This window comes from Lacerta agilis, chromosome 2 (genome assembly GCF_009819535.1).
Source record: "Lacerta agilis isolate rLacAgi1 chromosome 2, rLacAgi1.pri, whole genome shotgun sequence".
NCBI lineage: Eukaryota > Metazoa > Chordata > Lepidosauria > Squamata > Lacertidae > Lacerta > Lacerta agilis.
In genome coordinates this window covers 32,207,334-32,227,688 of record NC_046313.1, presented here as the reverse complement: position 1 = coordinate 32,227,688, position 20,355 = coordinate 32,207,334, and the positions used below count along the sequence as shown (strand labels likewise).

Genomic DNA, 20,355 nt, shown 5'->3' with positions numbered 1-20,355 from the left:
CATACACAACATGAACCTTTTATTCCTGCATGGATGACTGCTACCTTTGTGTATGTTTGCAAGTCTGATAGGAAGGTTTGGATCTAACCAGTGTGTTTATGTTCCTTATTCCAAAATATTGTTCCTGCAGAACAGTTCCATAGCATTCGATAGCAAGCCCCCAGTTGAAGAGTCCCCTATCTTTTAAAAAACATTTACTACACAAGTTATTTGTCTGCAGGTTATAAATAGCAACACTGAAGAAGAGAAATATTGGGCTGCATGCTTGTTTTTAAAGAGAGAATTTGGAAATGTGGGAAAGCAGAGTTTAGAGAGATCGTAAACAGTTGAACCCCCTATTTTATTTAGTTGCTATCTAACACTCATTGAGATGGGGTGGACAATGTGGTAGACAGGTCTATAGGCAAAATAAAATTATTTAGGGTGGAAAAAAAAATCCCTAAGTGTCTTGTGAAGAAAGGGAAATAAATTACTCTCTCCATATGGCTTTTGGCAACAGCCTAGCTAAGAAATTGAGTGTAAGTGTGTGTGGAAAAAACCAAGCTTTGGATCATAGTGGAAAACTTACTGAAAGTGTCAGTTCTCAAGAGCCTTTGCCAGTAAATTCAGTTGCAGGGAATCAGGGTGTGGTTGGGATAAAACAAGTATCAAATATACAGTCCTGCATTTTGGCATAAATTCTGGCTGTTTTCCTTCTACCTAAAAGTAGTAATAATAAGTAATATCAAGAATATAATACATAGCCATTGAGGCTAGTAGGCACTGATAGCCTTATCCTCCTGGGCAACCTGTAGAGCAGGGATGCGGAACTACCACTGTATCACTCTCAATCATTCTTACTGGGACTGATGAGAGCTGGAGTCTCAACACCTGGAGGGCCAAAGGTTTGCCGTCCCTACTACAGAGCTGGGTCATCCTGTAGAAAAGGGCAACTAAAACTAACTGCGGGGGGGGGGGGAAATTCAACAGGTGAAAGATTTAAGACTCTGCTTTTGTAATTTAGAAAATCACTATGGGGGAACTTGCTAGAAGTTTCTAAAATCATGACCACCTGTTGAGAAAGTAAGAGGAATAAAGCTCATTGCTAGAATACAAGAGGATCATCCAAACAGAATGTATTGTGTGTTTATGCAGTGTATTATGTAGAAACTCATTGCTCCAAGGTTTTGTGATGGATACTGCTCTATATAGCTTTTATAAGTCTTCATGGGTCTTATTCATGGAGGATAGATCTCCAGTAGTGCTACAATTAAAAATCAAATGTCCCTATATCAGAGGCTTTATAACAGAGGATAACTGTTGCCATCATACCCTGTGAAGTTTCAGCAGCATCTATCTGCCTGAACAGTTCTTGTCTTTCAAGACAACTATTCTGTGTTGGAAGAGTGTATGCTATGAAGTATTTCATAGCAATTTTTATTAAAAAGAAATACTGTCAGTTTGTTATGAGAGGAGAAGCACAAGTTTCATAGAGACTTCACAATAAAGAGGAACGACAATAAAACATAATAAATCAGGAAAGGGGAAAACCAGGACATAACAGCAGCAACCAAAAAAAAAATCATAGCAAATGTGAAGCCTAACAGCCATTCTGGTTTCCTGAAGTGCACTACCTAATAGAGGCTAATCAATTTCTTTGCTAAGATAACATGGAATAACAGTGCAAAAAAGTTTTTAAAAACCCATCACAAAAAGCACATCAATTAAAAACATCTAGAGATTTTCTTAAAAAAATGCCTACAAGGAAAAAAAATTCAGAAGCAGGCAAGGATAAGTCTAGACAAAAACCTCTCTGTTGGCAGAGGGGTGAATTTGTGGGATGCGGGGCTCAGAAATAATAATTATATAATAGTAATTTATTATTTATACCCCACCCATCTGGCTGGGTTTCCCCAGCCACTCGGGGCGCTCCCAAAAGAATACTAAAAACATGATCAAACATTAAAAACTTGCCTAAATGGAGCACAGATCTTGCTGCACCTTCAACTGAGCCTGCAAAGAAACTGGAAGCCTGTCATCAGACCTCCTGCCTCCGCTGGATTTAGGTTTGATGAGGCCCTAAGCTACTGAAGGTAATGGGGCCCTTTATATGTCCAGCATCTTTGTCAACAACAAATTGTCACTGTTTTTGTTTTTAATATGTGCTGTATGTTAATTTATGGATCTTATAGGTATCTAAAGCCCTTTGCACATAACAAAATATGTATTTTATCAAAGTACATCCAGTTTTTTTTATTTAAAAAAAATTGGGGGGCTCCCCAAGAGAGTGGGGCCCTAAGCTATAGCTTGTTTAGTTTATACGTATATCCAGCACTGTCCTGTCTTTTGCCAGAGGAGCGGGTGGTATTTGAAAAGGTTTGCCTTTTACACGGGGACAAGGGAGCCAGAAACTCAAAACTCTTTTCTTGCATGGAAAGGAGATGCTAATCATCTTTGCTCTCCCTGCCTCTTTAAGAGCCTGGTGGCTGATGCGCCTTGATTTGCCATCTCCAGCAGCCTCTTTTTTGGCCCTGGGTTTCATTTTCTTTTCCTCCCGGCTTTGCAAGCGGCGCTTCTGCCGCGCGCCATGGCTTCTCCAGACTCGCAGAGGCTGGAGGAGAAGTTAACGTGCTGCATTTGCCTGGATACGTTTCGCACCCCGGTGACGGTGCCCTGTGGGCACAGCTTCTGCGAGAAGTGCATCTGCGACTACTGGGACGGAGAGGGCAAAGGGTCCGCGGGCTACACTTGCCCCTCGTGCCGCAAGAGCTTCCCGGAGAGGCCGGAGCTCAGCAAGACCGTCCTGCTCGACAGTCTGGTGGAGCTGCTCCTCAAGCAGGAGGAGGGCGGGACGGCTTCCCGGACGGAGCAGGCGGCCGCTGCTCCGGAAAGGAAGTGCCCGAGGCACGGCCGGCCCTTGGAGCTGTACTGCCAGACGGAGAAGCGGGGCATTTGCTGCGTGTGCACGGTCAAGGAGTGCCAGCAGCACGGCAGGGCCCTCATCGAGGAAGAGCGGAGAGCCAAAGAAGTAAGCTGCCTGGCAGGGAGGAGGGCAGAATCATTTCCGGAGCCGGCCACTGGGGGCCATGGCAACATAACATATATATATACACAGTCCAAAACCCTGCGATCTTAGGCATCTCTCACTCTGCACGGGACCAGGCTGTTGATGGATGGGTGTCATGCTGGCGAAAGGAGCCTTCGGGGATCCCATTTTAAAATTAAGCATTCCTCTGGTGCATTAGTTACTTGGGATTGTGGGACATCACATGTCCCTGCACATTGTAGTTGTCGTGGTGCGCACCTTACTCTTAAAGGATTTTGTTGTGGGCGGGGGCAGGATTTATGTTGGGAGGAGGGCAGAACACTCACCTGTCTTCATCCTCTGTCTCAGATTTGGAATGAAATGTCTCAACAACAGTTGTTTTAAATAATGATGATAATTAATTAATCAATCAATCAATAAAAATTAATTACTTATACCCCCCCATATGGCCAAGTCTACTCAGCAACTCCGGGCATCTGCCAACAGAATATTAAAAACATGATAAAGCATCAAACATTAAAAACTTCCCTAAACAGGGCTGCCTTCAGAAATTACTTTCTTTTGAAAAATCAGTCAAAATCTTGCTACAGTTTCTACTTTTAGTTAAGTATTTTATTATTTACTGTACTTGATTTAACCGTCTCCCACTATGCCCATTGGTGACACAGCGACAGCTTAGGCTGTGTATATTGCTCCAATCTCAGTTTTGCTGCAGTGGAGAAATTTTCACTTGCTGAATGTCTGCCTGATTGACTCATGACTCTTCTCAGGTACCAAATGTTTTATAATAATGGGTTTGACGCAGTAAGGCCTTTATCTCCACTGTAGCCTGAGATTTAATTCATTCCATATGAGGGATGGCCGGGCATTAACTATTGGTGCCGCCACCAAGCTACATTTCCTCAGCTTCTGTAGGAGAAGCCATGAAAGTTACAAAGCAGACATCGCTTGCCATATGAGTGGAACATTTTAAGACTACTTAGGGCAGGCATCCCCAACTTGGCTCTCCAGATGTTTTAGGACTACAACTCCCATCAGCCCTAGCTAACGGGACCAGTGGTCAGGGATGATGGGAATTGTAGTCCCAAAACATCTGGAGGGCCGAGTTTGGGGATGCCTGAGTTAGGGCATAATGGCTTTGCTGTGACGATACCAAGCAAGAATCCTCGGCTTGAATATACAGCCAGGTTGGAAGACATTGCTAGACCCAAATCATAGCCTATGGGCTTCTGTGGGGTGAGACAGTTCAGCACCACTCAATACAAACTAACTGTTTGGGTTAGTCTGGACACCATGGCCCTTTCTGACATCCTCAGTGATTTCCTACTTCCTATAACTTGGCTACCTTGATGCCTACACTGACTACCTTCAATCTAATAGGGTGATATATTAATAGAAACTCTGGAGTCTTCCAAATAGATGAATGAATCTTGAAGATCATCTGGGGAAATCTGCCCCCTCTTGGGAAGGTGAGATGCAGGGGTCGGGTGTGGCTAGGTGAGATTGAAGTGCTTGTCTATTAAATTCTTATGAACTCTTTGGCAGGAGTGCCTAAAAGCAACACTGGAGAAAACTCGAAAGGAGGCAGAGCCTATCAGAGAAGCAATCCAGAAGCTGGAGCAGCAGATAGACAACATCAAGGTAAGGAATCCACAGAAAGCGTCATAATGACGAAAGTGCCTCCCATGGGAAGTGCTTGCTCTCCATTGACCCCATTTGGTACCCATCATGGCTAAAACTCCAGTTGCTGAATGAGCAAGTGGGCCTTCTGCATTTTATCCCTTTCCTAACAGCTCAGGCTTGCAGCGAATCCTTTGCCAACCTGGTGCCCTCCAGATATTTTGGATTACAACCCATCAGCCCCTGCCAGCCAGTCAAGGATGACAGTCTCTTCTTTTTGCCTGCCTCCCAACATTTTATTTTCTTATTTCCATTAGGAGGGGCACCCTAGTACCCAACGGAATGCAGAGCAGCAAGGGGAATAGAGGCTGCTACAGTGGAAACAACTGTATTTTGTTTTCCTTCCTTTTCATCCAGGGTTCCTCAGAGAAGTTAAAATCTGGAGTTGTGGAGAAGTTCGCTTCTCTCGTGGAAGCCCTGAAGGAATGCCAGAGGAAGACAGTGGAGAGGATTGAAAGAGAGCAAGATGCTGCGCTTGGCAAAATGCAAGAGAACTTGGACCAGTTACAGCGCCAACTGGATGGTCTTACCCAGCACAACGAGAAGGCAGAAGAGCTGCTCACTTGTACTGATGATATCACATTTCTGGAGGTATGTAATGTGTATGATGATGGCATTTGGGCCAGATCTTTATACCCCACTCCCAGGGGCCAACTTTAATAGGTGGATGGTCCTGCCAACTTGTTGAAGTTGGTTCATAGACAGGAGAGATAGTGACCACAAAGGACTGAACTCCAAGTAGTTCAATCCTGCTTTCTGAAGAGATCAGCTGTGCCAGTGAGTTCTTACATAGCCAAACCAAGCAGGATTGAACTCCCCACCCATCAGTCTCTACGTGCCCCACACCTATGGTTTGGGGAAATGTCCTGGCAGGCGAAATGGGGAGAACCAGTGGGCCACGTTTGGCCAGCAAGCCAGAGGCTCCCCACCCCTAAAATAAGCCAGAGTGTTACAGAGTGGGAGTTGCTGCCTGCTCTGCTCCCCATTCCTGGCAGCTGACAAGCTCTTAACTGGAAAGTATCTTGAATATCATAATTAAGCCTCTGAACCTTGGCAACCATTGGCATGCAGGAGTTCTGTGTTTATTTAATTCTTAACAGTGATATGCTTTGAATGCTGTGCAAAGATAGTCCCAGACCCTCAGAAGTTCTTGAAGTGTGGAAGTCCTGTCATACACCAATGTGGCTACAAACTCTTATACTTCAAAGTTTCCCCCCAGCATACTTCAAAGTTTCCCCCCAGCATTGCACTGCATAGTAAACTAGGAGAGCAGTGGTATGTTTCACGCCATGTGTACAGCATGCAACTGAGATTAGAAAAGAGTGTAGGCTCTTTGACCTTTCTGTGGGACTCTTCATAATTATAAGCGTTTCTCTAGCCTTCTCAGCTAGGAGACAGAGAGAGGAGAGAAAGGATTAGCTAGGCCTAATGGTCAGCAAGTTGAGACAATTGAAAAACAATTTGGCTGCCAACTCCAGAGCAGAGTTTAGAATGTGAATCACCCACCATGCCAGAGGGGGAAAGTCTGAAGTTGAACTGTCGGGGGGGGGGTATTCAGTTGACGGGGCCCTCTATCTTCAGAGAGACAGGCAAGTCGTGCAGTGAAAGGGGGTTATTGTAGCAAAATGGCTTTGCCCAAATGGTTACCCGCAGCACATTTTGTAGCCGATAAACACTTGTGCATGCAGCAGCAGCAGCAGCAGCAGGGAATTGTGTGGTTTCTCATCAGAGGGCTACTGTGCCATTGTCCTCCTTTTCGTTTTGAATTTTTTACGAACTGAACAGTCTCAGATTGGCAAGAATGCCCTGGCACACCACTGCCTTCAAATATATAATGAACACACTGCTTTATTTGCTTTTATATTAAACTCGTTTTTCAACATAGCGCTCAGGGTGGCTTCACAAAAGGGACCCACCAATGTGCTTAGGCCTGTCGGCACATTTGGATTTCTGAGCAAGTGCTATGGGGACCACTAAGGCAGGCAGAGGAGGGGAAGAAGGGGGGAGGGGAGCATGTGTCCTGCTTTATAGCTATCCCTGCTTGAAGGGCTGCCTGGTCCAAGTCCAGTTTAGAGATAATGAACCACAATGAAGGGAGAGGCAGGGGCTTTGTAGTTGCATCTGGACAGCAAACTGAGCAGGGACACAGGACACTATTAAGGTCTTCCCAATTGATTTTTATTTCAATGAATTGCATTTATGTCCAAATGTGCATATATTAACATATTTTATGCAAATTTGTGTTATTTTTCCCCTTTCTTTGGTGATGTATTTCCTCCTGCTTGGCAATATGTAAGTGGCCACTGTAGAGTACCAAAGCAAAGAATTCCAGGATCGATCCAGTTTACTTAAATAAGCTAAAGTTCAGCTCTGTTCATGTACATCAACAGTCAAACTTTGTGATTCCTACATTTCCTGTTCCTTGTAGGAACTGCATCATCTTCCTCTTGGCAACTTAGAAGTTATTCCACCTGTTGATTTTGATTTGGCCAGCAATGTGGGTGCCTTCACTGAATTCTTCAGTGAGGTTTCCAGGCTTTTGCAAGAGGCTCAGTCAAATTCCTTGAGTCCACCAATGACTGAAACGAAAGGTAATCATTCAGCTGTTTTATGGAGTGGTGAAAAATTCAAGATCACCTGTGGAGGGTCGGTTGGTCAGTTTTCTTTCTAATAAAGGCAGGCTGGAGGTTTAAGTGCTACAGTAAAGTGGGGGGAAGTATTTATTTTGCTTGATTTTCATATTGAAGAGGAATAGTAGGGCAATGACAGTGTTTAGTCTTCTGAAAGAAAGATTAGATTTGTACTGCCAGAATTACCCCAATTTTCTCTGCAGTGGTCCACAAAACTTTGACTTCCTCAGAGAGACTTTTTAGATCTTATAAAGTCATTTGTTCCCAAATGTTTTCCTAGGAAAGTAGGATCCAGTTCAGATGTAATCATGACAAACCACAGTTTGTCATTACAGCAAGCCTGGGGCTCATTCACTTCCTCCTCCTCTTCCCAGCCTTCTCTGACCATAAGAGGAGAAGATTAGAAGTTTCTGCTTCTAGTTGTAAAAAGTGCAGGAACTTGTGGTTTGTTCTCAAAGCAGGATTCAAAGCCATTCTTTGATTCTGTCTTCAGATCCTGGTTTGAGAACTAGCTGCAATTGCGCAAACCACAGTTTCCAACATTTGGATGAAAAGGCAAACTGAAGCTTGTTGCAAACTGAAATTCTGAATTGGGCCAAGCTGTGAACATGTGGCCTTTATCTGGATTTCTCCTATTCATTTCAGCTCCTGACCTGGAGGCAACCCTTTATAATGGGCCTGGGCAAGGTGAGCAGCATGATACCAAGGAGGGCAGGGAGTGGGAGGGGGTGGCAGTGAGAGAACCCCATTCATCATTGGTTTGGGTCCACCATTGGCTCCAGCCCTGCCCACTGGTGGCATGCAGCCCTCCAACAGATTGCCCCCAAAGGAATTTTGCCCTCAAAGGAGAAAGCCCCTGCCTTTTGCACCTACATGACACCAAACAACTCATACACAGCAGTCCACAAGTGTGGTCTTTTGTGATGCATTAGGATGAGAATTGTAAAGCTTGCTGCACACAGAAAAGTGATTTTGGAAACTTTAAAAATTTGATCATACATCAGAGAGTATTTGTGCTTTGTCTTGTTTCAGACCATGAGAGATTATTCCTTGGGAGCACCTAAGTGTCTGGTTATTATGAAGAAAGATATAACTCTGTTTAAGTACACTGCCTTTAAGTACACTGCTTCTTCTTCTTTTTAAAGAGAGATGTTTTAAAATATAGCCAAAGGCCAGCTTTGAACCTTGCTGCCTGTGCATCTTGTCTCACCCCTCCCAAAAAGGCTCCCCCAACCCACTGCCGAGTCTTGACTTGTCTACCATTTTGAAATCGTTGTTTTTAGGGCAAAGAGTTTCCTTCCTCCTTTTTAAGTTTTCCTTGCTTATCTCTCACTCTGCAGTCTCACCGGAGCCAAAGGTAATTGTGAGGAGGGCCGGACCGTGCCTTCCAGAAAATGAGTTAAGAATGTTTTTTGAAAGGTAAGCAACTTTCTGGGCTGCACACAGTTACTTAAAACAGGGAAGTAGGATCACGAGTGCATAAATATTCAGAGCTGCTTCCTTTGAGTCCTCTGTCAGGATCATAAATTTATTTTTTGTGTGTGTGTGTGTGTTCTGTTGGTTATAATAATATTCCTGGTGGTGGCTGACCTGAGGGGGTGGAAAATTCTGCATAAACAAGTCTATTCATATGAGCAGCGTAGCATGGAAGTTGCAAAGTCACACAAGAATGTACTCTTCCCTTCCACTTACAGAGTGGAATTCATACTAGCGCTGAGGATATCACTCTCCTCTCCTGTGCACTGTTGTGGAGGTTCTCCTACCCCTACCCCGAGCTGATTGAGGATGGCACAATGCACTAGTGGGGCTAATTGTGCTGGCCTATAGCACCTATAAGCAGTCCGGATTTTGTTTTTCATGCAAAGGAGTCAACGTTGCAAGAGTTTGCTGCTCCCACATTACACTGCTCATGCAAGTAAGCATTGCCCACATGTGTAGTCCTTTAAAAAAAAAAAAAGCATAAGTTGGCCCCGGTTTGCCTTCAGATCCAGGAGTTCAAAAAGCTTCGCAAAACTGTGGAGACCTATACGTTCTGCATTTTATTCTCACTGTCTCCCACACACCTGTGGAGGAGGCAGCAGCCAAGTTGGCCAACTCTTTTTGGGGGGCAGCTAGGTGAGTTCCCTGTAAAGATCTCTAGGATCCTCCTTGTTCAAGAGAAGCTTCTTGCGCTTAGATTAGCAGGAAACCAGGAAGCTATGGAGCAGGTGTTCACTTAAATCACAAAGAACACAATTTATCTGTTAAAACTAATAAATGGAACAGCTCCTGTTTTCTGACACGTGTGGAACATGGATCAAAGAAAAAGCACTTAGGACTGGTAACTACAGTAAACAGTTAGAAACTCCTTCAGAAATCTATGGACCAGAGCCAATGGACAAGGGACAGTCTTTTGTATATACTTGCACATAATGCCTGCCCAGGCTTCTGGTTTGCATCCCTGTGGGAAATAATTATTCCATTAACCTTATTTAGGCAGAAGGCTGATCAAAGGGAATGTTGCGTTGCTGACAACAACCGACACCCCTCATAGGCACCCTGGCACTCAGCAGGGATTTTTCATAGGCCATTGTGAGCAAAATGTGATTTTTAAATAAAGCAGAGCCTGCCGATCCTAGAGATCTTGCTCCGAAGAAAATGGAAGGCACCCACTTCCCTTGGCTTTGATTTGATGCCTCTAAAGCCAACTTCCACTCTCCCTCAAGTGCGCACCGATAACTTTCTCCTTGCTGCTTTGGTTAAATGCCCTGCAATACTAAAAAAGTTGGTATTTCATTCTTAGAACAGAGCTGACAATAGAACAGAAGTCTGATTAGCTCTGTTAAGTCAAAACAAAATCGAAAATTCTTTCTAGTAGCACCTTAGAGACCAACTGAGTTTGTTCCTGGTATGAGCTTTCGTGTGCATGCACACTTCTTCAGAGGTATGAGCTTTCGTGTGCATGCACACTTCTTCTGAAGAAGTGTGCATGCACACGAAAGCTCATACCAGGAACAAACTCAGTTGGTCTCTAAGGTGCTACTAGAAAGAATTTTCGATTTTGTTTTGACTATGGCAGACCAACACGGCTACCCACCTGTAACTAGCTCTGTTAGGGAGAACAACAGAAGAAATTGCCGAAATGCCACTTCATTAAAGCCATGGCATGCCTGATATTGGGGATGGGGGACCTTTTTCTGTAACTGAAGAGGAATTAGCCAGTTAAAAATAGGCTAAAACACTTGGGTGTTTTTTCTCCCACCTTACTTTGATACCTTTGTCACTCCTGTAGATCAGCAGAATTTGACCTTTGATCCAACCACAGCTAACCAATACATGCAGTTGTCTGATGAGAACCGGAAGTGCATCACTCTCAACGTATTCAGGGGTCGAGGCCAAAAGACCCACAGAGGTTTGAGCCATGGCAAGTCATGTGTGCCCAGAGCTTCAGCCAGGGCAGCTACTACTGGGAAGTCAAGTTATCTGGCCACTCTGTCATCATTGGCATGGCTTATGGAAGGTTCCCAAGGAAGAAGCGGGCTGGCCGCACATTCACCATTGGGCTGGATAAAATCTCCTGGGGCCTGCACGTCCAGGAAGACTGCTATATGGCTTGGCACAACGCTGAGTTCGTTAAGATAAAAAAGCATGTGTGCAAATTCATTGGAGTGCAGTTGGATTGCAGCCAAGGAGTGCTATCCTTTTATGGCGTGGATGACAACATGCTCCTCCACACTTTCAACACGATCTTCACAGAGCCCCTTTTCCCAGTCTTCTGGCTTTGCGAAGGCATAACTGTGACCCTCTGCCAAAAGCCACAGGGCAAAGTTCGAACTGACAGGGTGCCCCCTGTCTTGCAAGCAGCTGCTGCTGCACCACCACAGTGGACGAACTGCGAGACGAGGAGGTAGCTTTGAAACAAGGAGAGCAACTCTCTGAGATCTCAAGGTACTTTGTACCTATCTTCCCCTGGGAGTTGCAAATCCCCATGTCTCTCATCTCAAGTGGGACAAGTGTGCAAGAAGAATTAAAATTTGAGGAAGATGATTGGGGTACCGAACTCCGGCTGTCCTCACCACTCAATGCTTAGTGTGCTGTGCATCCTGGTGAAGAATACGGCTTTCTGACAATCCCATCTCATTAAAAGCTAAGCAGGAAAGGAAGAGGAGCGGGAAAACAGAGTAAACAAAGTTTGTAATATTTCAGCCTAAAGCAATTATTAGGGGGCAGGGGGGATGACTGGAGGTAGACAGAACTAATTGTTTTTTTAAGTAATTTTAAAAAACAAATTAAAATCAGTAGGGACTAATAACTTCACCTTGGGACAAATTAATTAACAGAGTTGGCTTGTCCTGAAACATTAAATTCTCTACTGTGTATGTACTGCATATGTGTAGTTGCCATACAAGAAAACTGAACTCTGGTTCAGAGGTTGCACTGTTTTATGGTGTGAGTTTAAATTATGATGGAAGGAGTTTTTTACTTCTCTCTGCAGGCTTGACATGTCTTAACTGCTCATGCGTATGTTGCCACTTTCTCATCAGCAGATTATGGTGGGAATGAAAACTTGCCAAGTTGGTTCCTGTTTTATTGTTCAGCTTTTAAAAGAGTTTTATTGAGAAATAAAGCTTTCTAAGCAAAAAGGAAAAATAAGCTTACAATAATGTTCTTCTTTATTATAATTGCCTGTTCTAGCTGTGAGCTAGAAAATTATCATAGTCCCAGGGAGGAGTAGCCAAGAAACAAAACTGGCCTGGTTCTTAGTAGGGTGACCTTGAGCTCACAATTGCCACTGTATCCTACACTACTGAGCCTCTTGGGCTTGCTGATCAAAATGTTGGTGGTTCGAATCCCTGCCACAGGGTGAGCTCCTGTTGCTCTGTCCCAGCTCCTGCCAACCTAGCAGTTTGAAAGCACGCCAGTGCAAGTAGATAAATAGGTACCGCTGCGGCAGGAAGGTAAACAGCGTTTCTGTGCGCTCTGGTTCCATCACGGTGCTCCGTTGCGCCAGAAGCAGTTTAGTCCTGCTGGCCACATGACCCGGAAAGCTGTATGTGGACAAAGATTGTTTCCCTTGGCTGAAAGTGAGAAGAGTGCCGCAATGCCATAGTTTCCTTTGACTGGACTTAACTGTTCAGGGGTCCTTTACCTTTTTTTACCTTACACTTTCAGTGAGCCCTATTTTTGATTGTATTTTGTGTACCGATTAATTCCCTAAGTCCAAGAGCTTTTCTCATCGTTCCACAGCTGTGCCTTGGAAAAAAAGTAACGATCTTACTCACTGAATTGAAGGTTGGTTAAACAAAATCTCTTCGGATTTCTTGTGCATCTGATAAGATCTGATTCAGTGGATAAAATCAGAGGTGTAACTACCGGGCTTCAAAGTTCCACGGTGACCGATAGCCATTGATAGACCTATCACCTGAACTTGTGTTTTCCAAAGTGTTACTGGCCATCACCGTTTGTTCTCTGAAATAGGAGAAGAACAGCCTGCTGGGTCAGGCTAATGGGCTCATCTGGTCCAGCAACCTTCTCACAGTGGCAATCAGAAGCCTGAGGTAAGAACACAAGCAGGACTTGAGTGCAACACTGCTCACTTGTGATTCCCAGAAACTGGTATTTCAAAGTATGCTGCCTCTGATAGCAGACGCGGAACACAGTACTTCCCTTTCATTAGTTGCCCTCAATTTCTAATGTCAGGGGAGGGGAGGGTTATCTCTACACCCACCTCTATCTCACTCATCCTATTAATATATTTATAAGCCACTATCATGCCCCTTCTTTGTTGCCTTTTGTCCAAATTAGGGAAGGTGCACTGCTCGCTTTATCTGCCCCCTTTTTTCATGCCAGTGAATTTTTGGAGAAGGGTGGGCAGAACTGCCACTGTATCCCAAGTGCAGCTATGCTACTGATTTAAATAAGAGAATTTTGATACTGGCCATTTTACTTCCAGTTCCATTCCAAACAATCTGAACACTGAATTTGCTAGTTGCGCTGTCTCTAATTTGTGTTTTTCTGTCCCTTTCTCTGACCCTATCCTAGGCAAACAAAATTGTGTCTGTCTAGGTCACAGCACCTATTTATCGTTGAAAATCTGCTCAGTCTCCAAGTTAGCAAACATAGGAAAGCAAGCACACATGTAAGGATGGTATTCCCTATGATAGCTGCAGTGCTTACTTCTGAGTAAACATGTTTAGGCTCACCTTGTACGTGAGATTCATAATTCCGTGTGCCTCCCCTCCCCCGCCCCAAAATCAAGAAATCCATTCCTGATTACCAGAGAAAATTAAAACAAACTAAAAAATTGCAGGGCAATAATCATCCCACCCCCCTGTATTTGTGGATATGATCTTTAGAGGGCGCCGGCTAGGAGAGATTTCCGGGATCTAGTGATTCTGTCACAACTTTCATAAGGCAGGCTCCTGCAAGCCTAAGGATGCTATAAAGTTTAGAGTGTAAACCCCGTTCATTAAACTCGTTGGGTTTTACTTCAGAGAAAGCACGCTTAGTATCGTGCATCACTTCCACAACACCATAAATCAGGCAGCAGGAACCTGCGGCTCTCCAGGCGTTGCTGAACTACAACTCCGACCACTGGCCATGCTACCTGGAGTTTGGAAGACCAACAACACTGGTGGGACATAAACTATGGTTACCAGATGCCGGTTTCCTGTCTGTCTCCGGAATGTCCCCGGATTTCATTTAATGTCCCTGGATTTATATTTTAAGTGTTGTAGATTTATTAGCAGGGAATGAATGTTGTGTGATTGGCTGAATTCCTCATTTTCCGAGGGACACTTAATCAATGAAAGATTTGTCTTATTCAGCTCGCTCTGCCCCAAACACGCAACAAGGGGCATTCGCACGATTGTCTGCTACTGACATTCACACCAGGATAAAAAGAAAAAGGAAAGCCTTTATTAATGTGGCTCCCTGCCGGTGCGCCGAAAGAAGAACTGGGCCAAGCCCCTGTCCTTTTGGTGGGATTTCGGCGTGCTTGGATGAAGGGGCGGGTTCACCTCCTCCGCTTCGCACCTTTGTGAGAGCGTGAAGGGGCCGCGCCTCCAGGAGGAACGGGAACGCGCACGCTGCCCCCTTAAGCGGGAGGTTGGACTCGGCAATCTCCGCTGTGGGGCTGGCCGGAGCTGGCCGTCGGTGACACGCGTTCCTGGTGGGCGGAGTTGGCTCTCCCGCGCCCTGCCTTGCCCTGCCCTGGATGTGGGAAAGGGAGCAGCGGGCGCGCTCTCTTCGCCTCCTTCTCGGTGCAGTCGAGCAGCATGGATGCGGGCTCCGGCCCCATCAGCCCAACTCTCCAGGAAGGCCCTTTCAGCTGCCCCATCTGCCTCGACGCCCTCAAGGACCCGGTCACCACCCCTTGCGGCCACAACTTCTGCCTGAGCTGCCTCGGGGCGCACAGGCACCACCCGGGGGGCGTCGCGGCGGGAAGCGGCGCGCCAAGTAGCTCCCGCTGCCCGCTCTGCCAGGAGCCTTTCCCGGCCGACCTCCAGCTCCGGAAGAACCACACCCTGGCCGAGCTGCTGCAGCTCCGGCAACCCGCCCCGAGCAGTCCGGGGCTGGTCATGGCCCCCGACAAGCCGCCGGAGCCGTGCGCGCCCGGCGACTCCTGCGCGGCGTCGGAGGACGCGCCGCCCGAAGAGGTGCTGTGCGACTTCTGCACCGACGGGGAGCGCGCCAGGGCGGCGCAGTCGTGCCTGGTGTGCCTGGCGTCCTTCTGCTCCCCGCACCTGCAGCCTCATCTCAAAAGCCCCGCTTTCCAAGGCCACCGGCTGGTGCCGCCCTGCGGCACATCGAGGAAAGCCTCTGCAAACTGCACCTCAAGCCCCTGGAGAGCTTCTGCCGGACGGACCGGAGCTGCATCTGCCACCTGTGCAGGGCCCAAGAGCACCGGGGCCATGAAGTTGTGGCGGTGGAGGTGGAGCGGGAGCACGTGGAGGGGGTAGGACGGTCGTCCGGGCGTCCAGGCACAAAGGAGGTCCTTTGTGCAGCCTCGCTCCAGGGACGCGGAGGGCGGGGACACCCGGGGGGGGGTCCCCACCTAGGCTGCAGTGCGCGGAGATTCCAGCAAGCTTTGATCACCAGTTCCAGCCCGGGAATAACTGGAAGGGGGAGGTTCGGCCACTGCTGCTCCTCGATGTGTTAAATTTAGGAGCCTCGCTAGGGAAGGTTTGGGAGAAGTTGCCTGAGGCCGCTACAAAGTGACTGACTGGAGATCCCTGTTGGATGGGACAGCAGTTTGTCAGGTGCCCCAAGTTATCTGAAAAGCAGGCACCCTATTTCCAAAGAACTGGACAAGGGGAGGCACTCTGTGTCTGCTCAGAAACCGTTCCTGGAACTTATTTTCTTGAAGGAGTGTGAGCTTGTTGAAAGACCCTTCCCTGTAAGCTTTCAGAATTTGAAGCAGTGTGTAGTTACTCTCTGGCTTACTGCAATTTGAGTAAGTTAAATAAGACACAAAACATTGCAAAGGGGATACATTAACAGAGAGAGAGAGAGAGAAACATGTTAGGTGTTGGATTTGGGAGACCAGGGTTCAGATCCTCACTCAGCCAGGACGCACTCTGTGACCTGTTGGACCAGTCACTGCCTCTCAGGGTGCCATAGCCCCTGGCATCTCCAGGGAAAGAATACCAAGTAGCTCAGCTGAGGAACAACTTCTGCCCTGAGATGCTGAGCAGTTGGTGCCAGTAGACAGCACTGGGCCAGATGAACCAGAAGACTGACTCAGTAAAAGGCAGCTAATCTCGCCCTACCATTAGGCCGAGTGGGGCAGCTGCCTTGGGCGGCTGATTTTTGTCAGCAGATTGTTACATTTGAGGTTATTTTTACTGCTATTGTATTTCTACTTGTGGGAGTTTGTGCCTCAGGTACCAAAATAATGTGGCCAGCTCTTGGTTACTATTTATCTTACCTTGTGACTCTGGTAGAGGGAGGATTGCTGTTCTGCCATGGGCCACAGAGCATCTGGCCAGCCTTATAATCCTATGTTCATATGAGTGGAACGGCGGAGGCTGTGGAACAAGATTAAGGCTCATTCGGAAATTGGTTCAGAAAGGAAAGAGCAGGGTGAGATGCGCTGTAAAAGTTATCTGTGGAGCTAGCTTGGCAGGAGAACGGAATCCTTGGGAGGAGGAGGAGGAGACCTGGGTTGAAGTGGCACACCCTATCTGGGGAATCCTTGGAATGGCATTGCTAAGGAATCTGTAAGGCTAGGTTGTTGATCTGGAGGAGGGGGTGGGTAACTGGAGTATGTGTTCTATGGACAGTGCTACTACTTAGGGTGCGTTAGGATGGTTTCAGGTATACATGACATGTCTTAAGCTCAGGTTTCTGACTGTAAGTGCAAGAAGCATTGGAATAAATTTTTGCACAGCGAATCCCAAAGTGATGGCAACTTGGGCAGGAAGCTTTTAGGTTGTAGCAGTCTTGTCGAGACACAGAGTTGGAAGGCTGATGACTTGATCAGATGTTGGCTGTGCAGACAGAGAACACTGCAAATGAACAGGGCAGAGTGCAACATGCTGCAGCATTAGCCCTGATCCAAAGTTGGTAGCTGCCGGACACCTCTGCCAGTATAATGATTGATAGGGAGCTATGCTTTTGTAAGATACCAGAAGTCATTCAAACTCCCGTCATTCCTGAGCACTGGCCATGCTCCTGGTGATGGGAGCTGGAGTCAAACATCTGGCGGACCACAGATTCCCCAAACCTGTTAGGGGGTGACAGAGCTAGCTTGGTTCTTCCTAACTGTGGCCATGCTGATAAATGAACTGGTTTGATTGACTAGACCAGATTTTGATCTAGTCAATTTTCCCAACAGAAACTTTGCACTTTAAAAGTTTGGAAAGGTGTTTGCGACTGCAATCCTTCACATTGAGGAAGGGAACCTTTTTCAGTCAAGGTACTGCCATACCTTTTGGGCATCCTTTGGGGGGGCACATAGTATGCGGGGCCAGAGGCAAAATAAGCATAGCAGTAAATGGGAAATTTGCATGCTCTCACATTCCCCCTCTGTTCTTTGTCTAGGCAAGCATGAATCAGAATCTGAGTTAGAGGAATTGCCTTCCAGCCAGGCAAAAACACTCCAGGAGAGTGCAAAGCTGTCAGTGGGTGTGTGGCTTAGTAGGGGGCATGGCCTGGGGAAATAGGGCCAGATAGAAAGGACCACATATAAAGCCCCCCCCCGACCTGAGGTTCTCCATCACTGTTACCCATGGTTACCTGGAAGGAGTCCCACTGAATTCAATTGCACTTACTTTGGTTCGGGCATAAATAGAATTGCATTGTAAGAGTGCATATGTAGACGTGCTGTACCTGCTTTTTAACCTGATTCATAATGGAAAGGGGGACTAATCAACATAAGTTTAAAAGTAAAGGACCCCTGGGTGCTTAAGTCCAGTCAAAGGCAACTATGGGGTTGTGGCGCTCATCTCGCTTTCAGGCCAAGGGAGACGGCGTTTGTCCACAGACAGCTTTCTGGGTCATGTGGCCAGCATGACTAGACTGCTTCTGGCACAATGGGACATCGTGAGGAAACCAGAGTGCATGGAACCACCATTTGCCTTCCCACCATAGCAGTACCTGTTTATCTACTTGCACTTTTTGGTGTGCTTTCGAACTGCTAGGTAGGCAGGAGCTGGGACAGAGCAACAGGAGCTCACCCTGTGGCAGGGATTGGAACCGCCAACCTTCTGATCAGCAAGCCCAAGAGGCTCAGTGGTTTAGACCACAGCACCACCCGCATCCCTTACTAATTAACATAGCTACCATCCGACAGTCTAGGACAGTTACATCCATTGCTGCACTTCTGATTGTGCAGCTAGGAGTTCAGTAATTTTCCATGGATCTGCAAGTCCCCAAATGCTGATACGTCACGTGAGGTACATGCATGTGTGAACTCAGCTCCTCTGAAGCTATGCAGTATTCTGCAACTAGTCTTTTTGGGCTTGTGGGGATGGGCTTTGCCAAGAGCTACCAAGAAAGACAGGTGAATGCTATGTGCAGCCAAGACCCAGAGAGGAGAGCATTGGGAAGGGATTTGAGGAGCTGCTGTTGTTATGGTTAGTGCTTAGAGCCCGAGAATCTAGAAGGGGTTGTGAGGTAGATAATTGATCAGGGAAGAACATTTCCTATTAAAATTGCAATGTTCTGAAAGTCCTAGACCATAGAGTCAGCAAACATTTTCAGCAGGGCACCGTCCCTCAGACCTTGCGGGGGGCTAGACCATATATTGCGGAAAAAATGAACAAATTCCTATGCCCCACAAATAACCCAGAGATGCATTTTAAATAAAAGCACATCTGCTCATGTAAAAAACAGGCAGGCCCCACATAACCCAGAGATGCATTTTAAATAAAAGCACACTTCTACTCATGTAAAAACATGCTGATTCCTGGCCCATCCGCAGGCCGGATTTAGAAGGCGATTGGGCCGCATCCGGCCCTCAGGCCTTAGTTTGCCTACCCATGCCATAGAGGTTTTTATTTAATTGGGCTGCTGTCCTAATCCCACTGAGTTCAGTAGGACTTACTTCAGAGCAGACGTAGTTAGGATTGCAGCCTTAGAGTTGTCTAGAGGTTGGAAGAAGGTGTCTGGATTTCTGATTTTATGGGTGGGGTACAGTCACACACGCACACCACATCTCTGCTTCTGGTGCTGTTCTGTGCTCAGCCAACGCCTAGAGAGCTTTCCAGTGAAAGCGGGTGGGGTAGGGGGGCCTGTGTTTCCCAAACCCTCAATGAGATGTTCCTAATGCATAGACAAACATTTAGCTGAACTTCAGCCCGGCCTGCCAGATTACACACATGCAAACAATTTGTTCCTTTTGGATTTGGGGAGGAGGCTAAAACAAAAGTTGTGTGGAGGAGGGTGTGATTAATTCTGTGTGCCTGTTAACCGGGCCCAACCAGTTTCTGATCTTGACAGCCTTTGGCTGCCGTGCAGTTGCACCAGGGACTCATTTCTTCCCCTTGCCTCTCTTTCCCACAGTGGCTCAGACCGGCTTCTTTATTTCACTTGGCTCATCTCCCAGGTTCCGCTCCTTGCTCCGTTAGCCCTTTGTGTTGCGTTGAGACGGGGGATTTTTTCCATCGCTCCCTTTCCCAGTTGACGCTGACTCATCTCCTAGATTTTCACTTGCTAGTTTTTAATTGAGCTGTCAGTTTCGGTTTAGCTCATCCTAAAGCGCCGGGTTAGTTGGGAAACCCCATCTCTGTGTTCTCTTTGGGAGAGACGGCTAAACTTGGAAAGGTTTGCTGCAAGCAGTACTTTACAACTCCCTAAAACAACTTCGTTTCAAGGTTATTTTTCTTAAGTGGAGCATTTAAGGGCGGAGGACGCTTCCGCAAATGGGAATCCTCAAGGGACCACACAGAGCAGGCAAATTCTCATTGCATCGCAACGCCATTGTTTCTCTAGTCACAAGGCCGATTGAGATGCCTCGTACCTAGTGATGTGAGGGGAGAATATTCTCGATAATTTAACATCACTACTCGTACCCCAGGATGCCCAGGAAAATGTTTTCCTCATTGTTCACACTACTCTTGCGACCCATTACATTAAGCCAGAGGTGGGGGACCTTGTGCCCCTCATGTTCTTGGACTCCCAACTCCCACCAGCCTCAGCCAGAAATGATGAGAGTTGTAGTCCAGTAGCATTTGGAGGTCTATGTCTTCCTGATCTCTGAAGGGAGTACCTAAAAAGTTAGACAAAGCACTGGCTGTTAACATGCTTTAAACCAGCTATTGGGAGCCTCAGCCTGGAGGTTGAATGGGGCCCCTCAAACCTCTTTGTCTGTCCCTCAAGACTCTCTTCAAGCCACACACCCCTCCCTGTTCAGCCTGCCTGGAATGTGTCCTTGAACTCTGATAATGCCTCTTGCTTGCCTGGATTGAGGAGCAGAAGAGAAAGAGGTGCACAAAGCTAAAATTCATATTTATTGCTCTTCCTACTTTGTCATCTGACAAGGCTTACCATCAGCATGTGATCCCTGAAAGGTCGCCCAGAGGGGAGATGTAGCCCTCT

At 46.7% G+C, this 20,355-nt stretch overlaps 1 protein-coding gene across 1 annotated transcript in view; it reads left to right on the top strand.

The window, feature by feature from the left end:
- The first annotated feature begins 2,536 nt into the window (after positions 1-2,536).
- TRIM47 (tripartite motif containing 47) overlaps positions 2,537-20,355 on the top strand; it is a 30,008-nt gene continuing 12,189 nt past the window's right edge. The window contains 9 exon segments of the mRNA XM_033136209.1: positions 2,537-3,007; positions 4,571-4,666; positions 5,063-5,296; positions 7,134-7,296; positions 8,676-8,754; positions 9,201-9,250; positions 10,607-10,726; positions 14,416-15,111; positions 15,114-15,268. Coding sequence (XP_032992100.1) covers positions 2,567-3,007; positions 4,571-4,666; positions 5,063-5,296; positions 7,134-7,296; positions 8,676-8,754; positions 9,201-9,250; positions 10,607-10,726; positions 14,416-15,111; positions 15,114-15,268 — 2,034 coding nt within the window. The 5' untranslated portion in view covers positions 2,537-2,566.